Raw genomic sequence first — 18,916 nt, forward strand, 5'->3', positions numbered from 1 at the left:
CAAGAACAGAAAGTTTTTAATGGCAAACACTAACAATCTCTTGCATATAAATATGGAAAGTATTTTCAATATACAGTCGACACAATTAAAACTACAAACATTTGACACGGGGCAGCCGGCTGTTATGGTTAGTCTGTGCTCCTGAGACTTAGTCATGCTGAAAATACAGCAACGTCTTTAACAACTGCATATACGAGGAGTTCACTTTTTCACGCACACTGCACATTTCTGCAAGGACACTTCTGATCTTGGAGGCACCGCTTTAGATTTTAATTCAATTTAATGACCTCTGTGGCCGTTAACGACATCTCCTGCTGCTGTACTACATTGCGCATATATAAGAAAGCAAAAAACGTATCAATTAAAAATATATCAGGTTAATAACACTTTGTCTAGTAAAAAGGCAATAGCAATCAATAGTTGTATTGTTTTCTTTTTAAAATTCAAACTGAATTTCATTTAAAACATGTAGGTACAGAGGAATTTTGAAAGACAAAGATATCTTGCTCATAACTTCTCAGATATCTTTCTCCATTTATTAATCTCTGACTTTGTTTCTACTCAGGCAAAAAGGAATAGTAACTCATGCAGGCAGGTAGGTGTTCATGGTCAGTACTATTCTCTAGTCAACTGTAAAAATAGGCTTTGATTAAGAATGCGTGGGGTAGACCTCTTTTTTCCTTTAATAAGTCTGCACGTGCCAACTAAGTTCACATGGGCAGTTTCAGGGAGACTGGCAATCAAGAAGCGAAAGTCCTACCTTGAACTTGAAAAATCTGGTTTCTCTAAAGCCATAAACTGCAGCTGCCATCAGAAACAGACCCTATTGCTTTTCTTTTTCACTTTCCAGGGCAAGCAAATCAAATCTATTTCCTGTTACAGCCCATAGTTATAGTTTAATTCTATCTTATGACTTAAAGACTAAAATATTTGAGAACCACTAGGATTTTTCCACCCATTTTAAAGGGGAAAAATCCCAAACTAGAAACAGATGTTTTATAATGTATTTCACTTATTTTGGCCACCCATAGAGCTGTGGCGTATGTTAGTGCCAACCAAGCTAGAAACAACAACATTCTGCAGAAATACTATGTAATATATTTAAGGATGACTGGCCATGGGCAGCTCCTTTCAGTAAGACCCTATTTAATAAGTAATTTTCAACGATGGGGGAATCAAATAGGAATTACTGAAGATGTAAGTGGAACTGCCACACTTGGGCAGTTCCTCCAGGGATTCGTAAACTTTATGCAGCTTGTTACGTTATTGTACCCCAAAGGATAGCTTGGAAAGTAGAGGATCAATGTATACATTGAAAACGGATGAGGTAGATGAAATAAGAACGACTGAAGATAATATCCTCAGCATGATAGCATGCAAATAACAGCCAGTAGGTGGATACTGTATAGCAAACAATTATTCCCGAGCCATTGAATAGCTGAAGAAGTTCCAACAAATTAAAATGGTCTTGCCCAAACAATTGTTGGACGTTGGCTAGTATAAACCCTTCACTTTTTTCTGTGTTTATGAATGGAGGCAAAGACACTTTGAAAGTTAAACCCATGAGGCTCCTAACAGTTACTGTGGCACTTGCTGATAAGGTATCTCGTGAAACTTAAGAGTGAAGCGAGGCACATTGAGATTTCTCCTGTATCTATTCTTATTTAGACTGAGAAATCATTTTTCAGCAACAGTACCAGTTTAACAGAACACCTTCAGTACGGTACTGCAGGCTGGGGGACAAAATGATCCTAACCATAAAGAATCGTTGCTCTCAAAACATTTCTGGTTTATTGACAATTTACTGCATAGAACACAGAGGGTATCATGTGGATATAATTTACTCCTCTGCCAAACACATTATAGGGAAAGCATAAGAAAAGGACAATGGTTATATTTGAAGAAGATAGAACAGCATTCAAAGTTTTTAAACTGGTACGGTTTAGCTTCCTAACCACATATCCAAAAAATATATATTTTTCACCTTCCTCCTCAGGAGTAGGGTAAAAAGTGAATTGCAGAAGTTAATTAGAAAGTAACTAAAATGTGAAAGCTTGGCAATTCAATAGAACAAACAACAGTACAGACTTTGGGCACATATATGGGATTAGATTCTTAGAATGTGCCCTTTTAATAAAATCATTCTACTTTTAAATGAAATGACCAAAAATTATTTGAACTTAATAAACACATACTAAGTTTATTATTATCAAACCAAGTGCATATAGAAAAAACTCACTTTAATCCAGAAACCTGCTTAAAGCAGTTTAAAAACAAAATATCTTTTACAATTAATCCTCCAGGTAAAGCAGTTCTAACTGTGATTATCTGGCATTTGCCAGTGCTTTCCTTCCCAGGCAGGCACGCTCATTTGAACTTGAAAAAGCTGGAATGCCAAAAGTGCCTCCCCAATATGTTGACTGAGGACTGTAATTCATCTAAATTATGCAACTGGATTCCCACAGCTGGCCCACAGCTCGGCTTAAAGCTCAATCCAATGCTAATGATCCTGGCTGCTAATATTGTCCCACTTGCAGACAAGGTAATATAGCCAGCAACTTATATTGAAGTTCTGACACTAATTAACAGAGCAAGCAAATGTTGACATGAGTGACAAAGGCTGGTTAACAGTTACCGTGAGACCAACGCTGCCAGCTGGCTTTTTTTTTTTCTGTAACGTTTTGCAGTAATGCTATCTTTCTTATTTCTTAGGACATTGCTTATAATCGGTTTGTATGCATTTTGTTTCAAGTTAGAAACAAAGCAGGACCGGGAAAAAAAAAAAAAAGAAGAGAAAAAAAGCCAGCTACAGCAGCAAGACCACCGATTGAGACAAGTTATCAGCAAGACAGCATGCAAGCAGCATAACTTGGAGGATGCATGGGGCACCGCAGCATAGGAATTCTTATCCTATATAAAGCTAGGTAGCTTTGTACAAACAGCCTTTGGTTTCTTGTTTCTGGCCTACCTGGACAGTACCAAAACATGTTTATCATATTATACAAGCCCAGAACCCGAACTGCAAGCAGTTAAAAACTGAAGGTCACTATGCTGCAAAATTAAAACATGCTTCTATGCTTAAGCTACACAGACAACGATAAAACAAAGCCTCCACAACCACCTGTAATAATATGCCTGTTCAGCCAGCAATTCCAAAGTACTCAGCAAAACAAGGTAGACATTTTCTGCAGCTGGTTTTACATGTACATTCCTGCCAAATTGTTGTCTCGTCTCCTCTTACCTTCACATTAGTCCGGAGTGCACAGTAACATGCAAAAAACATTGCAGTAAACAAGGAGCATATGGACCAGTATTCAGCGTCTCTGCTCTGCACAAACGGTACACACACGATCCCGAGCATGTGCTACTAAGGAGCATCCGTTCTCTCTGTCAGTTTGAAAATGCATTGATCTCTGGTTTTCTGACTACAAAAAGATATGTCTTGAAGGCACTGAGTGAAAGCTACATGTCTCTTCATCGACTATATATAGCAATATGCCCAGTAATTTCAATTAGCCGAGAATTCAGCGTCTGAAACTTGGACCTCAGTTGCTTTTCCTTCCAGCATTTTAAATTCAGGGGGGAAAAAGGAGGGGGAACTCACCCAGAGGGGAAAGGTGAGGAATTAAAATGTAAGCAGCGAGTTACTTATATTTCCCCCCGGCTTTGATGCTTTTCTCTTCCATATTTTACAAACGTTATACATGGGAAATGAATAAAGGATTCCTTCCAATTCTCAAATTTACTGTAGATTCTGCACTGTTTCTGTCTGGTCTTGTTAAAGATGCAGCATCCCTTTTAACAAAGACAACGTCATCAGTCATGACAGATTCAACATGTTCTACTTACAAATACAGTCTCTGATTAAGGACAATAGCTGGCTGGCTTATTAATGTTTCCTCAAATGCAAGTTCAGTCCCCTGTGCTAATCTATTTTTAAATAAAAAGTCCCACCTACTCCTTCACTCTCCTTTAATAAAAATGCAGCGGACTAGTTCTAAAGAGCCTGAATTTCATTGTGCTCCAAGCTAAGACACTGGACATTGTTTTAAAACTGTGTTTTCTTGCTTAGCTGTGATAAGAAACAGTGGAAAAATTAAAATGAAAGCAGAAAAATCCTAGAGAAAACTATGCCCTCACATTTGTCACTACTGATTCTGAATATAAAATGCTCGAATCTCTTCCCGAAAGAGGGAACTCAGAACCTAGCCAGAAGGCAAAGCTTTAATTCACAAGCACAAAAAATAAGATCAAGCCACTTCTTTCGCTCCTGTCAACCACTGGATGCTACAAATTAACTGATTGTTTACTAGACTGCAGGGGCGCAAAGTCAAAGACTCGGCTCCTTGTTTACAGCGCCGGGAACCGCCGATATTCATACTGAATTATGAAGCAGTCTTCAGGAATGAAATCAGGAAAGAGCCTCTGTGTTTTTGCACTGCAGCAGATACCGTGGGAGGCAAAGAGTGGAAAAGGCTTTACTACCCCCCTCTCTATCAGCACAGAGCAAATTGTGTAGGATAAGCATAACTTAATAGAAATATCTGCAGTGACTTTTAGGATTTTTTTTAAGCAATGCTTTACATAACCCCTCTCCTCCTCCTCCCCACCAAAACCTGCAGAAATTACTGAAGTCCTGTCGGAGTCATTGGGCACCTTTTTGTGGGCAAGGAGGTGAAGAAGCTTAAGCAGAAGGGCAGGTGTTTAAGGAAGCAACACCAGGGGAGGGGAAAAGACAGCAAGGTTTTTTCAACATCTTCCTAAAGACAAGCTCCCAGAAACTGGCGTCAATTCCAAGTGAAAAGCTATTTTTAGCCCATCATTGTTTGTGCCTTTTTTTAGGAACGAAAGAGGCAGTCGTATTTAAAGCTAGATGTTGCTCTATAACCTATCCTAAGACAGCCGCTTAATTTGATCCCCAGCTCCATCTGTCATACAAATTAAGTAATTAGTAATCACAACCTTCTTTGGCATAAGCAGTGACTTCTAGAACAGAATAGACAGACCTCGTTCTTAACGCTAATTCTGCAACTTTAACTGCTAATAAAACAGGAGTCTAGATGCCACAGTTCAGAAAGCTGGAATATCCCAAAGTTATGACAGTTTCAGACTTCTGTCGCAGCAATTTGTGACAAAGAAGCTAAAACGTAGTAACATGTTGCTCAGCAAAAGCATGCGAGAATTAATTGATGTATTTTTTGACCTCCCTTAAATGAATAGAAAAGGAAAGCAATCATGGTTTATTTTGCAGTACAGCACATTAATAATTAAAATCAGGCATCTAATTCATTGAAAAAATGTCACAGAACTTCAGGAATGGTGATCCACTGGAGCAACGTGATTCAAAAGCAAAGATGAATAGATGCAGAGCTCTGAACAGCTAGGCAAGGTTCAGGCGAGCATGTAGTCGCCTAAGAAAATCAAATTCAAGTCTCCTTTCTGCCAAAGGAATTACATGAGGTTTCAGTCAGCAAAGCCTCTGAAACAGCTTTCTACTTCATAATCCTAAAAAGTTAATGTTTCTGTTTTTAGGCACACCAACCCAACACAAGTTAACCAGGGGCCTTACAAAAAGAAAGCAGAGTTGGGCAAATACAGAACAATGCAGTATAAATGACTTGCAGCTGACCACCTGTATAAAAGACTTCAGATTCACTGAGGAAAATAAGAAATAATACAGTCCTGAAGTCTTTACTCAGGAAAATCTCCCACAGCTACTGAATGTCTAGAAGGAAAAGTTGTCTAGGAAACTGCAGACCCTGACCCTCATAACACCGTAATGGTAAAAAGGGAAGACTCCCATGCCTGTGGCAGATGCCTCCTACAATAACTGTGGGGCATCTGAGAATTTGCTGGAAAATTGAAACCTCTGCACAAACCAACAAAGTATTGCTTTGAGAGCAGACCAACCTAATACATTTAGCAGGGGCTACTTCAGGTAATCTGCACAAGCAGATACCTGCAGGGTTTGTTCACCTCTGCCAAAACATTTCTTATTGCAGCGGTCTAATTTTTAAAGGCAGTGTTCTCCTCAAAGAACATACATACAATATTTTGACTAATAGCTACTCAAGAGCATCATTCATTCGTCATATTTACTATGACCATAGTAAATGACTATGACTTGACATAAAGCTCATAACAATGAATGGGGAAAAAGCCTTGTCCAAGTCTGCCAGATATACCAAAAATAGTAGAATATTTCAAATGCTCAGGACTTCTTAAACATAAGACCACAGGGAAGAGCCTCACAGATGAAAGATGTCACTCCAATTATAAAAAAAATAAAGGTTAGGTATAAAATCAGTAGAGAGACAGTAGTCCAAAAAAAGCCACAGAAAAATCTGTCTGAGAGGTTCAATCCCTCTTTAAAAAGACACACAACTTATGACCTGAATATTCTTATATTAGGGAAACCACTGGAGCCATTATCTTCAGCTGTGTAATTTCCTCATTACTTTATGCTCTTAGGCCTTCAGAAAGGAAAAAAGGAACACTTAGAAGGAAATTCTGGTTGTCTGCAGAGGTTCAAATGGAGTTGAGGGCACACGCTGCCCTGGCGGACCTTGATCTCACGAGGAGGGACAGCACTTGCGTCAGGCATCCTGCCAGCTCCTTTGCAACCGCAGGCAGAGCGCAACAGCCCTACGACTGCCCAGAAGTTGTAGTAGTCATAGTCATAGTCATAGTCATAGTCATAGTCATAGTCATAGTCATAGTCATAGTAATAATAATAATAATAATAATAATAATAGTGTACTGCCATTGTATCCTGAAGTTGCAGTCAGGGACTAGTCCTCCATTGTACTATGGCACTATATAAGCACAAAATAGACAGTACTTGGAAAATCATATAGGGAAACAATGAAACTATGTTGGAGAGCGATATTTTCAGCCTCAGAAGCCTAACTGCTTTCATATTTTTTCCCAAGCATCATGGAAAGAGTGATATTTTAAAGGAGCATGACAGTAAAAACAACAGACTAAAAATACAGTAAAGAAGGCAGTGTTGCTTCTCCAGCGTTTCTTCTACCATAGTGCAATGTACCTCATTACACTTATGTATCACATTTGTGGTTAAGTATTATAAATGGCCTTTAAGAGGCTTGCTGCAATGAGATGCATCTTTATCCAACAGTAAGCATGCCTTGATGAACACAATCAGAGCAGCTATCATCTAAAAAACCCAGAAAATAGAGAGGGAAAGGACTGAAGACAAGAGAGCCTTGCACTCTGAATGGACAGAGGAAGAGAGAGAATGATACTCCTGTTCTTGCAAAGAGAGGAGAACGCATGTTTGCAGAGAGAGGTGGTGGTTTGCAAAGCCGTCCATAAGATCTGACCCCGCAAATCTTATCAGTGTCAGTGTCGATAATCTGGGCCACTGCCCTACATGAGCCAAAGGTGCAATTCTCCCTCTTTTTGCAGTGATGCTGTAGGCGCTGGCTCGCGCAGTCATGGCACCATGACTACACCTAGGTTCCACCACACTCTTTCCTTGCACGTTCCAGTGCTAATACCTATATACCGCTGTAGTCCTTTGTTTGAACACCTCTGATTTAGGCACACAGACTTTAACCTGGGTTATTTTTACTGCCTTCTCCTTTTCTCAGTTTTTAAGTTGTCATGAAAATGTTGTTTTCCATGGCTACTGGAAGTTCATTACACTGGAAATGTCAGTGTCTGTCGGGGGGGGGGGGTGGAATACTGAAGAAGGCATTGACAGAGACTGTATATCCTGGGTGCTTTAGGGGCTAGAGCTTCTTGATGGAAAGCATAGCTGATTCCTGAATAGTGGATTGATCTTATAGGCATCTGGAAACATCTGCATAAGGGAATATGTGGCTCAACAGCCAGAACTGGCAAGAATGTATGCTTAGGTTTCCCATTATAAATTGAACAGCAATATCTAGTAAAATATAACAGATAGCGGAACTGGATCAACAGTTTGAATTTAGCAAATCATAAAATTTCCAGAAACAGAAAGAAAAAGTATGAATAGATAGTAATCATACTCAGTTCTGTAAGCATATCTCTGGTACCCTGACATGCTGATGAAAACGTTGTCATGTTAAACATTCTTCCACACTTTCAGGCCAGCAAACAACAAAAAGCTTCCCTTGAGTGGATTTAACTTAACTAACAGATTTTCCTGAAAACCTTCTGTTCCTCCACCTCCACCCCCTATTTTGTTAATACCATTGTCCGATTGTTAAGCATTCAATATTCCTTTCTTGCTGATGTTCCCAGCTGTCTAGTTTTTATTCACTAAGGTTGCATAGAGGAAGGTTTTGATGGGATATATGAGAAAAGAAAATAATTTACTTAGAAAACATTCCTTCTCAATATTAAATTTACACAACTTTTATCAGCCAAGCCTTTGTGGTTAATATTTCAAAACAGAGTCATAAAACCATTTATAATAAGCAAATTTCAAGAAAGTACATGGCAAAATAAGAAATAAAGAAAAAATAGGTGAACCATGGCTTGATCCTAAGAGATTCTTCTCTTTATGACTGTGACCTTCTCAGGAATGGCCTCCTCATTGCTCCCAATGACTGTAAAATTGAACAGTGTGAAACAAGGAATAAGAACCAGAAAGAAGGAACTGGATAGAGCTTCACAAAGCATCCTGGATTACTTGAAGCCCCATTTTTCCTCAGCTGTCTCTGTAACCTGCGGATCAGATTTATTTTATACCTTATCCTGTGTGACTGATTGAGAAGATGTGGCTCCATTACATCCTCTGCTGAGAGAGCCAGGTTTTTTGTTTAAACTGCCAAAACTTTTTCAACCCTGAAGACCCCCAGTTGAATTTCATGGATTTCAGCCAAATTGATGAGCAACACATCTCTGCAATGTGTGTTTTATTCTGTGACTTTAGCTGCCTATTTTCTCGCCCTACAAGCTCATGACATCATAGCATCTTTGAAAAGGGATTTCCATCCACAGCTGTGTTAAAGGCCATGACAACTTAGTCTGTCTTCCTGTCCCAAGGAAAGACAAGGTATACTTGGGCTGTTCTTGGTAGATGCTTGTGTAACCTTTCCTTTAAAATCTCCAGTGATGGGAGACAAGCTTTGCTTGAGATGGTCCCTTATTCTTATTATGGCAATGTTTCTGTGAAGATCAAGGGGAAGATCAACAGCAAGGCACCACCTTTTGACTAAAGGAGATTACTTCAGCAAAATAGTGACTGCTCTGTCCTGAGTGGTTTCTAAGTTTCCGGTTTCTGAGTGGTGTAATAAGCACCATAAATTAACACCAAAGATTTGAGGCCCTACCATTGTAGAGAGTTATAAAGCATTATGAGAGCAAATGTATCTTGAAGCCTTATCATCTCTGCATGGTGCTTTTCATATTTTGACCTTTATAGGGTAAGACGTCTTGGTAGCAATGTGTGTAGATAGATAGTTCCCATTTATTTGTCTATTGCTTATATGTATACACACATTCATACGTATACAGGGACAGGCATATGCCTGAAGTGCATGTGTATGAGAGAGAATATCAGGAGCAAAGTAAGAAATGAAGTATCTATCTTCATGGTTTTTGCCTATAGCAACTAATCTATAAAGTGGTTGGGCCTTTCTGATATAGACAGTCTGCAATTCAACCTAGGTAAACTCAGAGCTGAAGCTAAGATGGAAAGCCTAGATAATTAGAAGGCTACGCTTTTTCCCCTCCTAAAACTTTACCTTTACCACGACTGTTTGGAAGAGTTGGAGAAAATTATGTCTATCTTTTCATGATGTGCCATCACTCCCCAATTATGAATTAACATTTTATTTTTATAATTTATGAACTGTAATTTATGAACTAAGCTAATTCATTTAAGCATAAAATCCACATTTCCATGGTAACAGCATGAATGAAGAAGGAATGAACCTCCAAAGTTCAACTGCATTCATTACAGTATTTAAAAATAAACCTCCAACAATTTTATCCAAGAAATTACTGTAGTCTTTTTACATGAAAAATTAAAAAAAAAACACACTTATTGTAAATCAGTTTAAGAACAACTTGATTTTGTATTGTACTTGATAAAGACCTATATGTGTCAAAATATCTAGGATTTTGTTTTCTGTACTGTAATTTTAGTGAAGGAGATTATTCAAAGGGAACTTTACTGTTAGACTGAGAAATATGATATAAATTTTATAACAGCTGAAGTAACCTATGCTTTCATGAACACGCAGGTTTAGGCTTTTTTTGTAGCCAGTATTTTCAATAATCAAGCAAAGCGTTAGGTTTTACAATCCCTGGAGAGTACAATGATGGATATTCATTAGCCATGCTGTAACTATTCCTCGTCTTTCAACTGATAGCATTTATTAGCTTAATCTGTTATCAAACCTCAGCTATGAATCTGATTAGCAAGATAAATACCTTATTTTGAAAATATGTTTACATTTAGCCATTGCTTGAAAAGTTATTTAAAACCTGCACCAGCGTTTTAAAACAAAGGATAACTAATTAGTGAAATGATTTACAAGGGTATTAGTATATTTGATATATTGTAATGGTTTCAAATCAAAATTCAAGACATCTCAGGAAGTTGCATGAGTCAAAAGCAAATTATTGGGCTCAATAAAGATTAAATAGGCAATAATCTATTACCAAACAAATACAGAAGCACAGACCAGGTGACCTCAAAACTGCATTTATCCTTACAACGTATGCACCAACTATATATACTTACTTTTCTTTCTTTAAAAAAAAAGGAAAAGAATCCTCAAAATAGGTATGTTATGAAGATGAAGGAGCAGAAAAATCTCTTACTAAAGAGAAAAATGTCTTAGAGAAGAGAATTCACTGAGATAAAGCCTCATAAAGCAAAATAATGCGACTTTGTAGGCGTAAATATATGATTTCCGTGCTAATCAGAGCTTTTGCGAATTGAATTTGCCAATTTGTCTGTGGAATACAGAAAAGAACATTTAAATCAGGCATCCATATTACTTTTGTATAATTTGCACACCTAATGTTACAAAAGTCCTTGTCAGCAACCTACAAGCTAGTGATGCATGTTATATACTCATTTCATCTGGGAGCTGTGATTACAGCATGTGAAGACACCCTGCCAACATAAACACTTTTTCCTTTAGAACTATCCAAAGCATAAGAATAATCCCCAGTCTAAGACATTGCAAACTTATCCTAGCAGGAATGACAGAGTCAGCAAAAAAGCTCCTGTGTCTTGACAGAGGCTTTTCCTGTAGAGTTTTAGAGTTTTATAAGTGATTTCATTCCTTACTTCAGCTCCTCTTTTAGCCACCAAGTCAAAAGACTTTTCAGCTGTATTTCCCTCCAACTGGTCTCTCTATAGCGGTTTCATCTTTTAAATACGAATTAGTTTAAGAAAATACCAAAGTTGTGCGTCTTTCTCAGAAACAGCACTTTTAACCATGTCCTTTCACTTCTCCTTTGTGTACCTTACTCTACTACTAGAGCCACTGATGGCTATTAACTGCACTGTTCTATGCAACTGGGACACCAAGAAACACAAGTTTCTTGAGAAGAAGGTTTAATTCTGTATTGCCTTCCGTCACTTACAAACTCATATCACTCTGCTGTTATTGATGTCTTCCAGCAGGGATGATGCAATTTTACTTACCTCCACTTAAACACTGAGCATAATTTTTAAAATTTACTTGGGCACCACTCAAAATGGGGAAATATATACTGAGACACACATATACACATACATATATACTTGTCAGTATGTATATACCAATCAGCTTTGAAACCGTTAGGATGATCATTTCCATATATGTATAATCATAATGAGAAAAGCACTTCTCACTCTTACTCCTTTCCCCAGCTCAAAAATAATCTTTCTGCTACATTCCTCTATCCCTTCTACATGCTGACTGCAATATCATTTCCAAATTGCTAAAATAAGGTGAACGATACCTTCTTTTGAAGGGAGATCAAACAAGATTCTTAGAATTACTCCCAAGTAATAAGTGGAAAAATCTACATTCTCTAAACCATGTCCAGCTAATCCAACAATACAACTGTGAATCCACTGCTGCTTTTGAGAATTTCACCTGCTGTTTCTGATAACGGATGCTGAGAAAGCCTATCTCAGCAGTGTGTCCTCGTCTTCATAGGGTCCGCAGTTAATAGGATCATGGAAAACAAGATCTTTTTTTAAAAATTTAACATTGCATAGCGATGCCCAACACTTACTAATTAAACTGCTATTGTCATAGTTCTGCTGTGCTACGTTCAAGAAGCACATTACCTCAACTGCTGTGGACAAGGCGTGAACATTTCTTTCTGGACACCAGACTGCTTGTAATGAGGTGAGCTGTGGTAAATTTGGCATACAAAGCCAAAATTTGAAAACTTCCTGAGACATTTTTCATTTTAACCCATTGGGACGTTTTGTTTCCACAAAGAAAAAAATGTTAAGACTATTAAAAAATATGGACTATTAACATCTAATACTAGTTTAATATTATAAATCAAACATAAATGACAACATCAAATTAGGGGATTTAATTATTATCAAAATGAAACTAGAAAAAAAGATCTAAAATTTTACCATTGAAAATCTTATCTCAACCCATAAAACATTTTCAATACTTTACACATCTCAATAGAAAATTATTGCACTGATATTACTTAATCAGTTCTAATTATATTATTTCCAGGCAGGCAGAGGTATCCTTTTAAAATAACCAGTCTGGTACATTTCTCCCAAATATGTCCTCTTCTAACTTCAATATTCCCTTGAGCAATATGTGGTGAAGGTAAGACAATTTCAGTGACTGTCTTGAGTTGAAATATCTTCTAAAATGCAAATTACTGCCATAATCCGATGTTTTTTCACCAGCTGACTGGCCTTAGCACTGCTTTCTCTGTAACCATCTATAAACTCTAAAATCTTTGGCAATCTTTCTGGCTATGGGGCTGTCTATAAGCATGTTATTATTATGTCTATATGCAAAATTATTCTGTCCGTGCAGTACACAGGGTCAATCTCTCTTTTGCATGGAGGACAAAAGTGAAAGAGGCATGCAAGCTGAGAGCAGAATACCAATTGACTAAAGCCGTATATACCTGAGAGGAAAATTTTCTGGTCCTGTAATACTTTATTTAAATAGTTTTACAAATAGCATTCCCCTTGACCCAAAGAAGTTATAGCACACCCCATTTCACACATTAACCAAAAATAACATCAAATCTCTTAGGAAATCGAAGACCAAATTTTCTGTCAATCATAATGCAAGTAACCTTTTTTAATTCCAGGAGGGTCATAAAGATCTGCAGTCCTGCAAAATATGAGAATCTAGACCAAAGTATAAATAAAATCAAAATAAATTCTGATACATGCCGCATGAGAATCTACCTCTGCTGAAGCCATTACTAAAAAACAATGTATTCACTTCAATGAATTTTACAGATGTTCTTTAAGGTATAAAAGAAATGTTAATGCGCATGCCATGATAGTGAGTTTGTAGATAAACCTCAGTTCTAAAGATGCAGTGCTCCTTCTACTCTTTTGGCAGATTAGCAGCTCTACTTTCACTATTCTACAAAAACAGAATAATACTGTCTGACGGTATCTTTTTCTGTTCCCTGCTCATCACCACATTCAAAGTGGAACCCACGTATTCAAATATGCCTTAAAAGGTCTTTGTGAATATTTGTCCGGTCACAAAGACTGGGGCATTGGATACAGCCTAAGGACATCATATATTTATCAGTTAGTATTTTGAACAAAAGAATGTGATTATCTGAACAATTTCAAATAACCTTTAATCCAAATTGTGCATTCCCTATTCATTTTCCGCACAGTGCTTACTCCCATAAATATTGAAATGTACATAAACTAGTAAAGTATATAAACTATTGGTGACTGCTCAGAAAGCCGGGGAGTTTGGTCCTGATCTTGATGATAGATACCTCGTGTGAGCATCCAGTAAAAGAGCACTTGAAGTGTTAGTGGGCAGGAGATATTCTAACTTGTGTTTATTGACCAGAATCGAGGAAAGGCCACTAAGAGTTAGTGACTCAGTAAGGTAAGTCAGATTGGACTATAAAAAGACTTCTATCTTATCATAAGGGAGGAGAATAGGAGGATCTGTTGTGAGAGGTGACTCATGTCTAGAGAACAGAAGAATACATTTGGGTTAGTCTCTTGTGAGTTGAGATGAAGTACAGCTGTTGATTTTGTTTAATCTGAGTCTGAAGAAAGAGAAATAGGTGAAATAAATAAATAAAATAAACATACACCATGGGAAGGGCTTTTTTCCATCCTCCACCAAACCAACACAGGAATGTAGTTCATCTCCCCACCTTTGATGACTCTTGGTCCTTCACAAAACCTGTGATGTAATAAGGTAATGAGAATTAACTGCAATGGTTGACAGAGACTGTGTTTATGTGCATGCATATATTTAGCATTCTTAATGATAGGGATGTATCTGTCCATACTGGTTCTAAAATCTGCTTATTAATGGATGCTGATGTATACAATGGATAAGCTGTATACAGTGCTCTTGAAAAACGAGCCAAACCACAAAATATACTAAATGGGCAGCCTGTTGCTGCCAGTTGATTTCAACGGAGTTCTGGCCAGGAAGTCAGGCTAGATGACAGCCCAGGCCTTCTGGTCTGAATCCAGATGAATCCCCTCTATAATCCAAACAAAAAAGCACAGGGCTGGAACAATCTGGAAAAGCATGCAACTCCTCAGTTGTTACTGCCTCTAACAGAAAGCTCTCATTTCATAATTTTGCTTTGCATTGTTCTCTGTTTCTTCCTCTATGGTTTCTATAAATAGTGGAATTTCATGCCAGTTTATGAGGTGGATTTTTAAGAGATACAGAAATCCTGATGCTATGACTGAAACTGTTAAAACTCAGAATTAAACTATGTAATGTTCAGAAATGATGGCTACCTGCTATAAATAAAACTTTTAAACATTTCTCAGTAGTTCGTGATACATTTTTTCCCTCTGTCATTTGACAGCCCTCTGCACTGAAATAGCTTGCTGAATATTTTAGAATCAACATCACAGGACGACCGCTCCAGTGAAAGAGTTATAATTAATTTTTCACGATTGCATAATTTCACGGCATTGTGAAATACAAACTTAGTGGGTTTCTTTATGCCGAAGTGTTCTGGCGTCATACTGAACAGATGTGTCTATGGCAACATATTCTTATTACCACAGATCTCATGTATCTACCATCACCTCTGAACGTTCTGTTAGAAAATTAACATGGAATTCAACGCTAATTGTTAAAATCAGAATGAAGACTGAAGTTCATCCTTAAAGCATCTTCTGCCTACGTATTGCCCTACTGCAGCTCAGATAGATACGTAAAAGTTTTTTTATATTACGAGAACCAAGAAACATTTGAGACCAAAACAGATCATAGTTTCCTTTTCATTTCCTGACTTCTGTTACTGCAAGGAAGATCTTTTAATTTGTTATTTCATCACTGCATCGCAACAGTGTAAGTTAGAGCAGAAGACAAGTTGGCAGCAGTAAGAGCCAGGATTGGGAGCCAAGGCTCTCAGGAACTGACCGGGTGCAGTAAACATGTCTGCCCCTCAGTTTAGTCATCTGCAAGCTGGTACACTTGGAGCATCCTTCCCAGTGATCACTAGATACCAACAGTCTTACTACAGCTCACAATCCCAGCTGTCCCACTTCTTTTACTGCAGTGTGCAGTTGCAACTGCTCTGTTTTCTTTTAAGAAGGATTTGCTAAGTGAATCTTCAGCCTGCAAAGCTTTGAGTGACAGACACAGTAATAGTAGCAGCTAATATTTTCAATCCATTTTTAGAGGCTGACCTGAAACATTTCTGATTGCTATAACCTGAGCAAACACATTTCCATGTTGGTTGAATCTTTGTGCTCCACCACCTTCTGAAGCATTTCCCAAAGTATTTTGCCCTATATGAATGCATTTACTTGCGCCTTCTTCCCCTTCTATTATGTGCAGCGTGATTGATTTTAAGACTGGAACTTGCTCTTTCTCACAGCCCTCCAAGCACCTGTTGTAGACACACCAGGGCTACAACATTGCTAGCATTGCTTATCTCTGGAAAAAAACTTATCAAGTATTTAGCACTACTATAGTCTTAGTAAAGCACCAAAATCAACGAATGAGTCATTTATAAATATTTTCCGGACTTTCCATTACAATAAAACATATCAATAGACTCATATCTCTGTTCAACTCACTTCTAAATTTGGAGGTAGCTTGGAGGTAGCTGTGCAGGACACACAGCAGCCTTCAATGTTTTCATCTAGCCCATATGCATGTTTTACTGCCCTTCTTCTTATTTGACTATATTTTTTCCAACTTCTCTGCTATGTCCATGCAAAATAAGTCCAAGTGAAGAGCATGACAGGGGAAGGGAATTTTTGCCCTCTAGCCAAATTTTCTGAAGACGCCTCTGACTGTTCTATGCTGAAACAGAAATTCAGAACTATGTAGGTAACATGTCAGAAGGTTAAGCTACAGAAACAGGACACAGAAACAAATTATTAAAGGAATATTTAAAAAATATTTTTTTTTTTAAAAAGAGAAACTAAACATGAAAAATCTTTAATCAGCAATGGTTGCTCACTGCCCATTGCATGGAAGGAGTTTACTCATTTGGACACCAGCTCATGGCTCTTACGAACAAATTTAACTTCCTGCTTTTGCATAGGCATACACTAGTGTGATGCAGCGCAAGATGTTTAACCTACAAGATCTCAGGGCTATATATACGAAGATTCACTAATGAGCTTGATTGATTAAATCTTTTAGAGACTGTAGGATTCCTTAGATGCTACCAAAATGACCACATTAAAAGCAAGGTCAAACCTAGTCTAACTAATACCAGCTAAACTGGGACATAGCCAGACACCTAAAACCCATCTGAAGTCTTAAATAGCCACCCATAGCGCTATTCCTGCTATTTCTGCAGGGCTGCTAAAGGGTGCCTAAATTCATTAGTATCTCCTGAATTAGCTTGGAAGATGTTTACATCCTTAAATTCATACATTCTTCGAGCACGTATTATGATGAAATGGTAACTATGTCCAGCCTAAAACTCTGTTGCAAACCAGCCTTGGGCAGACAAAGGCCCTAAGTCCTTCCTTGAACTCTGTCTAATTCTCTCTAAGAAGCATAAAACTTAGTAAAGTTAAGACTACCACTAATGTCATGGTAGTGGGTGTAGCAGCAAGAATGATTCCTGCTTTTCACATAAAAGCCTTGTGTTTGGATCACTAACTCAGGATCACTTAGATAACGCGCCACCATTTTCAGAGGAGTGCTGTATAACTAGATGCTGAGCGGATGCACCAGCTAATTTTTCCTCTTGGTTCTCCATTACTCGCAGTGGAAAAGATAGAGGCCTAATTTAAGCAGACTATACAGGTCTTCAGAGTCTTCTGAGTTCCTTCTCTGTCTATGGAGAGTGAAAAGCGCCTGTCAGGTGCATTGTTGTTTGCACTTCTTGAGAAGCCTACCTCACTCCATTTTCCTGTCTAATATTTAGTTCTGGTAGGTGAACTGATCACCCCTTTGCTCCCAGGCAGGTGCTTAAAATTTTACTGAGATAGTGCCCAAGTTAAGCACTGAAATCTAGGCAGAATGGGACTGAGGGAACCACATTATGGAATCACTGCTGTATTTATTGATATGGCACAAACCACATACAACTGTATCACTAAGATAATAACGTTCATAGCCTGTAAATCCAAATAGTCTTTTCAGTTAATAAAACCTAAATTCAACAAACTAAATCTCCTCAAAGAAACCAGATCAATCTACATTGCATATAATGCTACAGTTAGTTTTGCTGTATGACCCCAAAGGAAAAAGGCTCTCTAAGCGTGCATGGAAGGTTAATCAAAATTGCGTTCCATCTCTAAGCACACCCCTAGAAATGCGATTCATCCCTTAGCTTTTCTCTCTGATAGCTAAAAAAATTGATGGAAGATTTAGAGGAACTCTTTTCCACCAATAATGCAAAAGCTGAGTCACTTCTTGATATTCAGTCTGTGGCCTGAAATAGCCTAACCTTGAGAGGAAATAGCCAAGATTTATAGATAAGAAAGTCGAAAGGAAAAGACGAGAAAAGAAATGAATCTCTGTATGGGAAAGCCTGAAACCTGATAACCAGCTCTGTGAGGAACTGCTAGAGCACAGAACTCAGCAACTGGCTAACAGAGAATGGATAGCCATGAGAAATGCAGCCTTGAAAGGCAAGAATGTTAATAGGCACTCCTGGACAGACTTGACAAGAGGCATGCTGAACACTAAATTAAAACCTAGGCATTGACCAGAAACCATACACAAGGATAGTCATTCGCAAATTTTTTCAGCCTATCATTCTATCTTCAAAAAGTAAGACAAAAAAGATCTCCAGGAATCAGAAAGGGCTGAAATAGCTGCCACATCAACTCAAAAACCCAATGGCTGCTAAGTGGAAACAGTAATTTTCAAGAAAGGAATTCATACTTGTCATCTCTAACAGCCGTAGCCTTCTCTTATCTCCTGGAATCCAGAAATGTTCAATTCCCTTTAGTAAAACAAGATCCCATGATCCTACTGAATGTCTGGAAAGTGGTCATTATGTCAATATTACCCACCTGGGACCTATCCTAGTTTAGGATGTGCACATACCCTCCCAATGCTAGTTGATTTTGTATTTTGTCTCATCTATCTTTTATTGCATGCCAAAAGCAGAAAAAGAATCTTTATTCATCTTACTGCTGCATAATCTTTCATGTAATCTTCTTTTCCAGAACTGGGAGGCTTTTAAAACAATGTGCATATTGTTTGAAATTAATGTGTGCACAGCAGTTTTTCAATGATGTCTAACTGTATTACTCTTGTTCATGCCAGCTAAAGTGTTTTTCAGTAGATTTCAGAACAGATTACTGTAATGT

General features: G+C 37.9%; 1 protein-coding gene across 15 annotated transcripts in view; it reads right to left on the reverse strand.

The window, feature by feature from the left end:
* The window catches only part of DLG2 (discs large MAGUK scaffold protein 2), a 1,033,288-nt gene that overhangs the window by 753,880 nt on the left and 260,492 nt on the right, over positions 1 to 18,916 (reverse strand). The window contains exon 1 of one of the 15 annotated variants that reach the window (XM_068930593.1): positions 3,242 to 3,752. The exons of the other annotated variants lie outside the window; for them this stretch is intronic. Coding sequence (XP_068786694.1) covers positions 3,242 to 3,361 — 120 coding nt within the window. The 5' untranslated portion in view covers positions 3,362 to 3,752. Of the gene's footprint in view, positions 1 to 3,241; positions 3,753 to 18,916 lie in introns of those variants that run through there. 15 annotated transcript variants of the gene reach the window in all.

Source organism: Struthio camelus, chromosome 1 (assembly GCF_040807025.1).
Source record: "Struthio camelus isolate bStrCam1 chromosome 1, bStrCam1.hap1, whole genome shotgun sequence".
In the NCBI taxonomy this organism is placed as follows: Eukaryota; Metazoa; Chordata; class Aves; order Struthioniformes; family Struthionidae; genus Struthio; species Struthio camelus.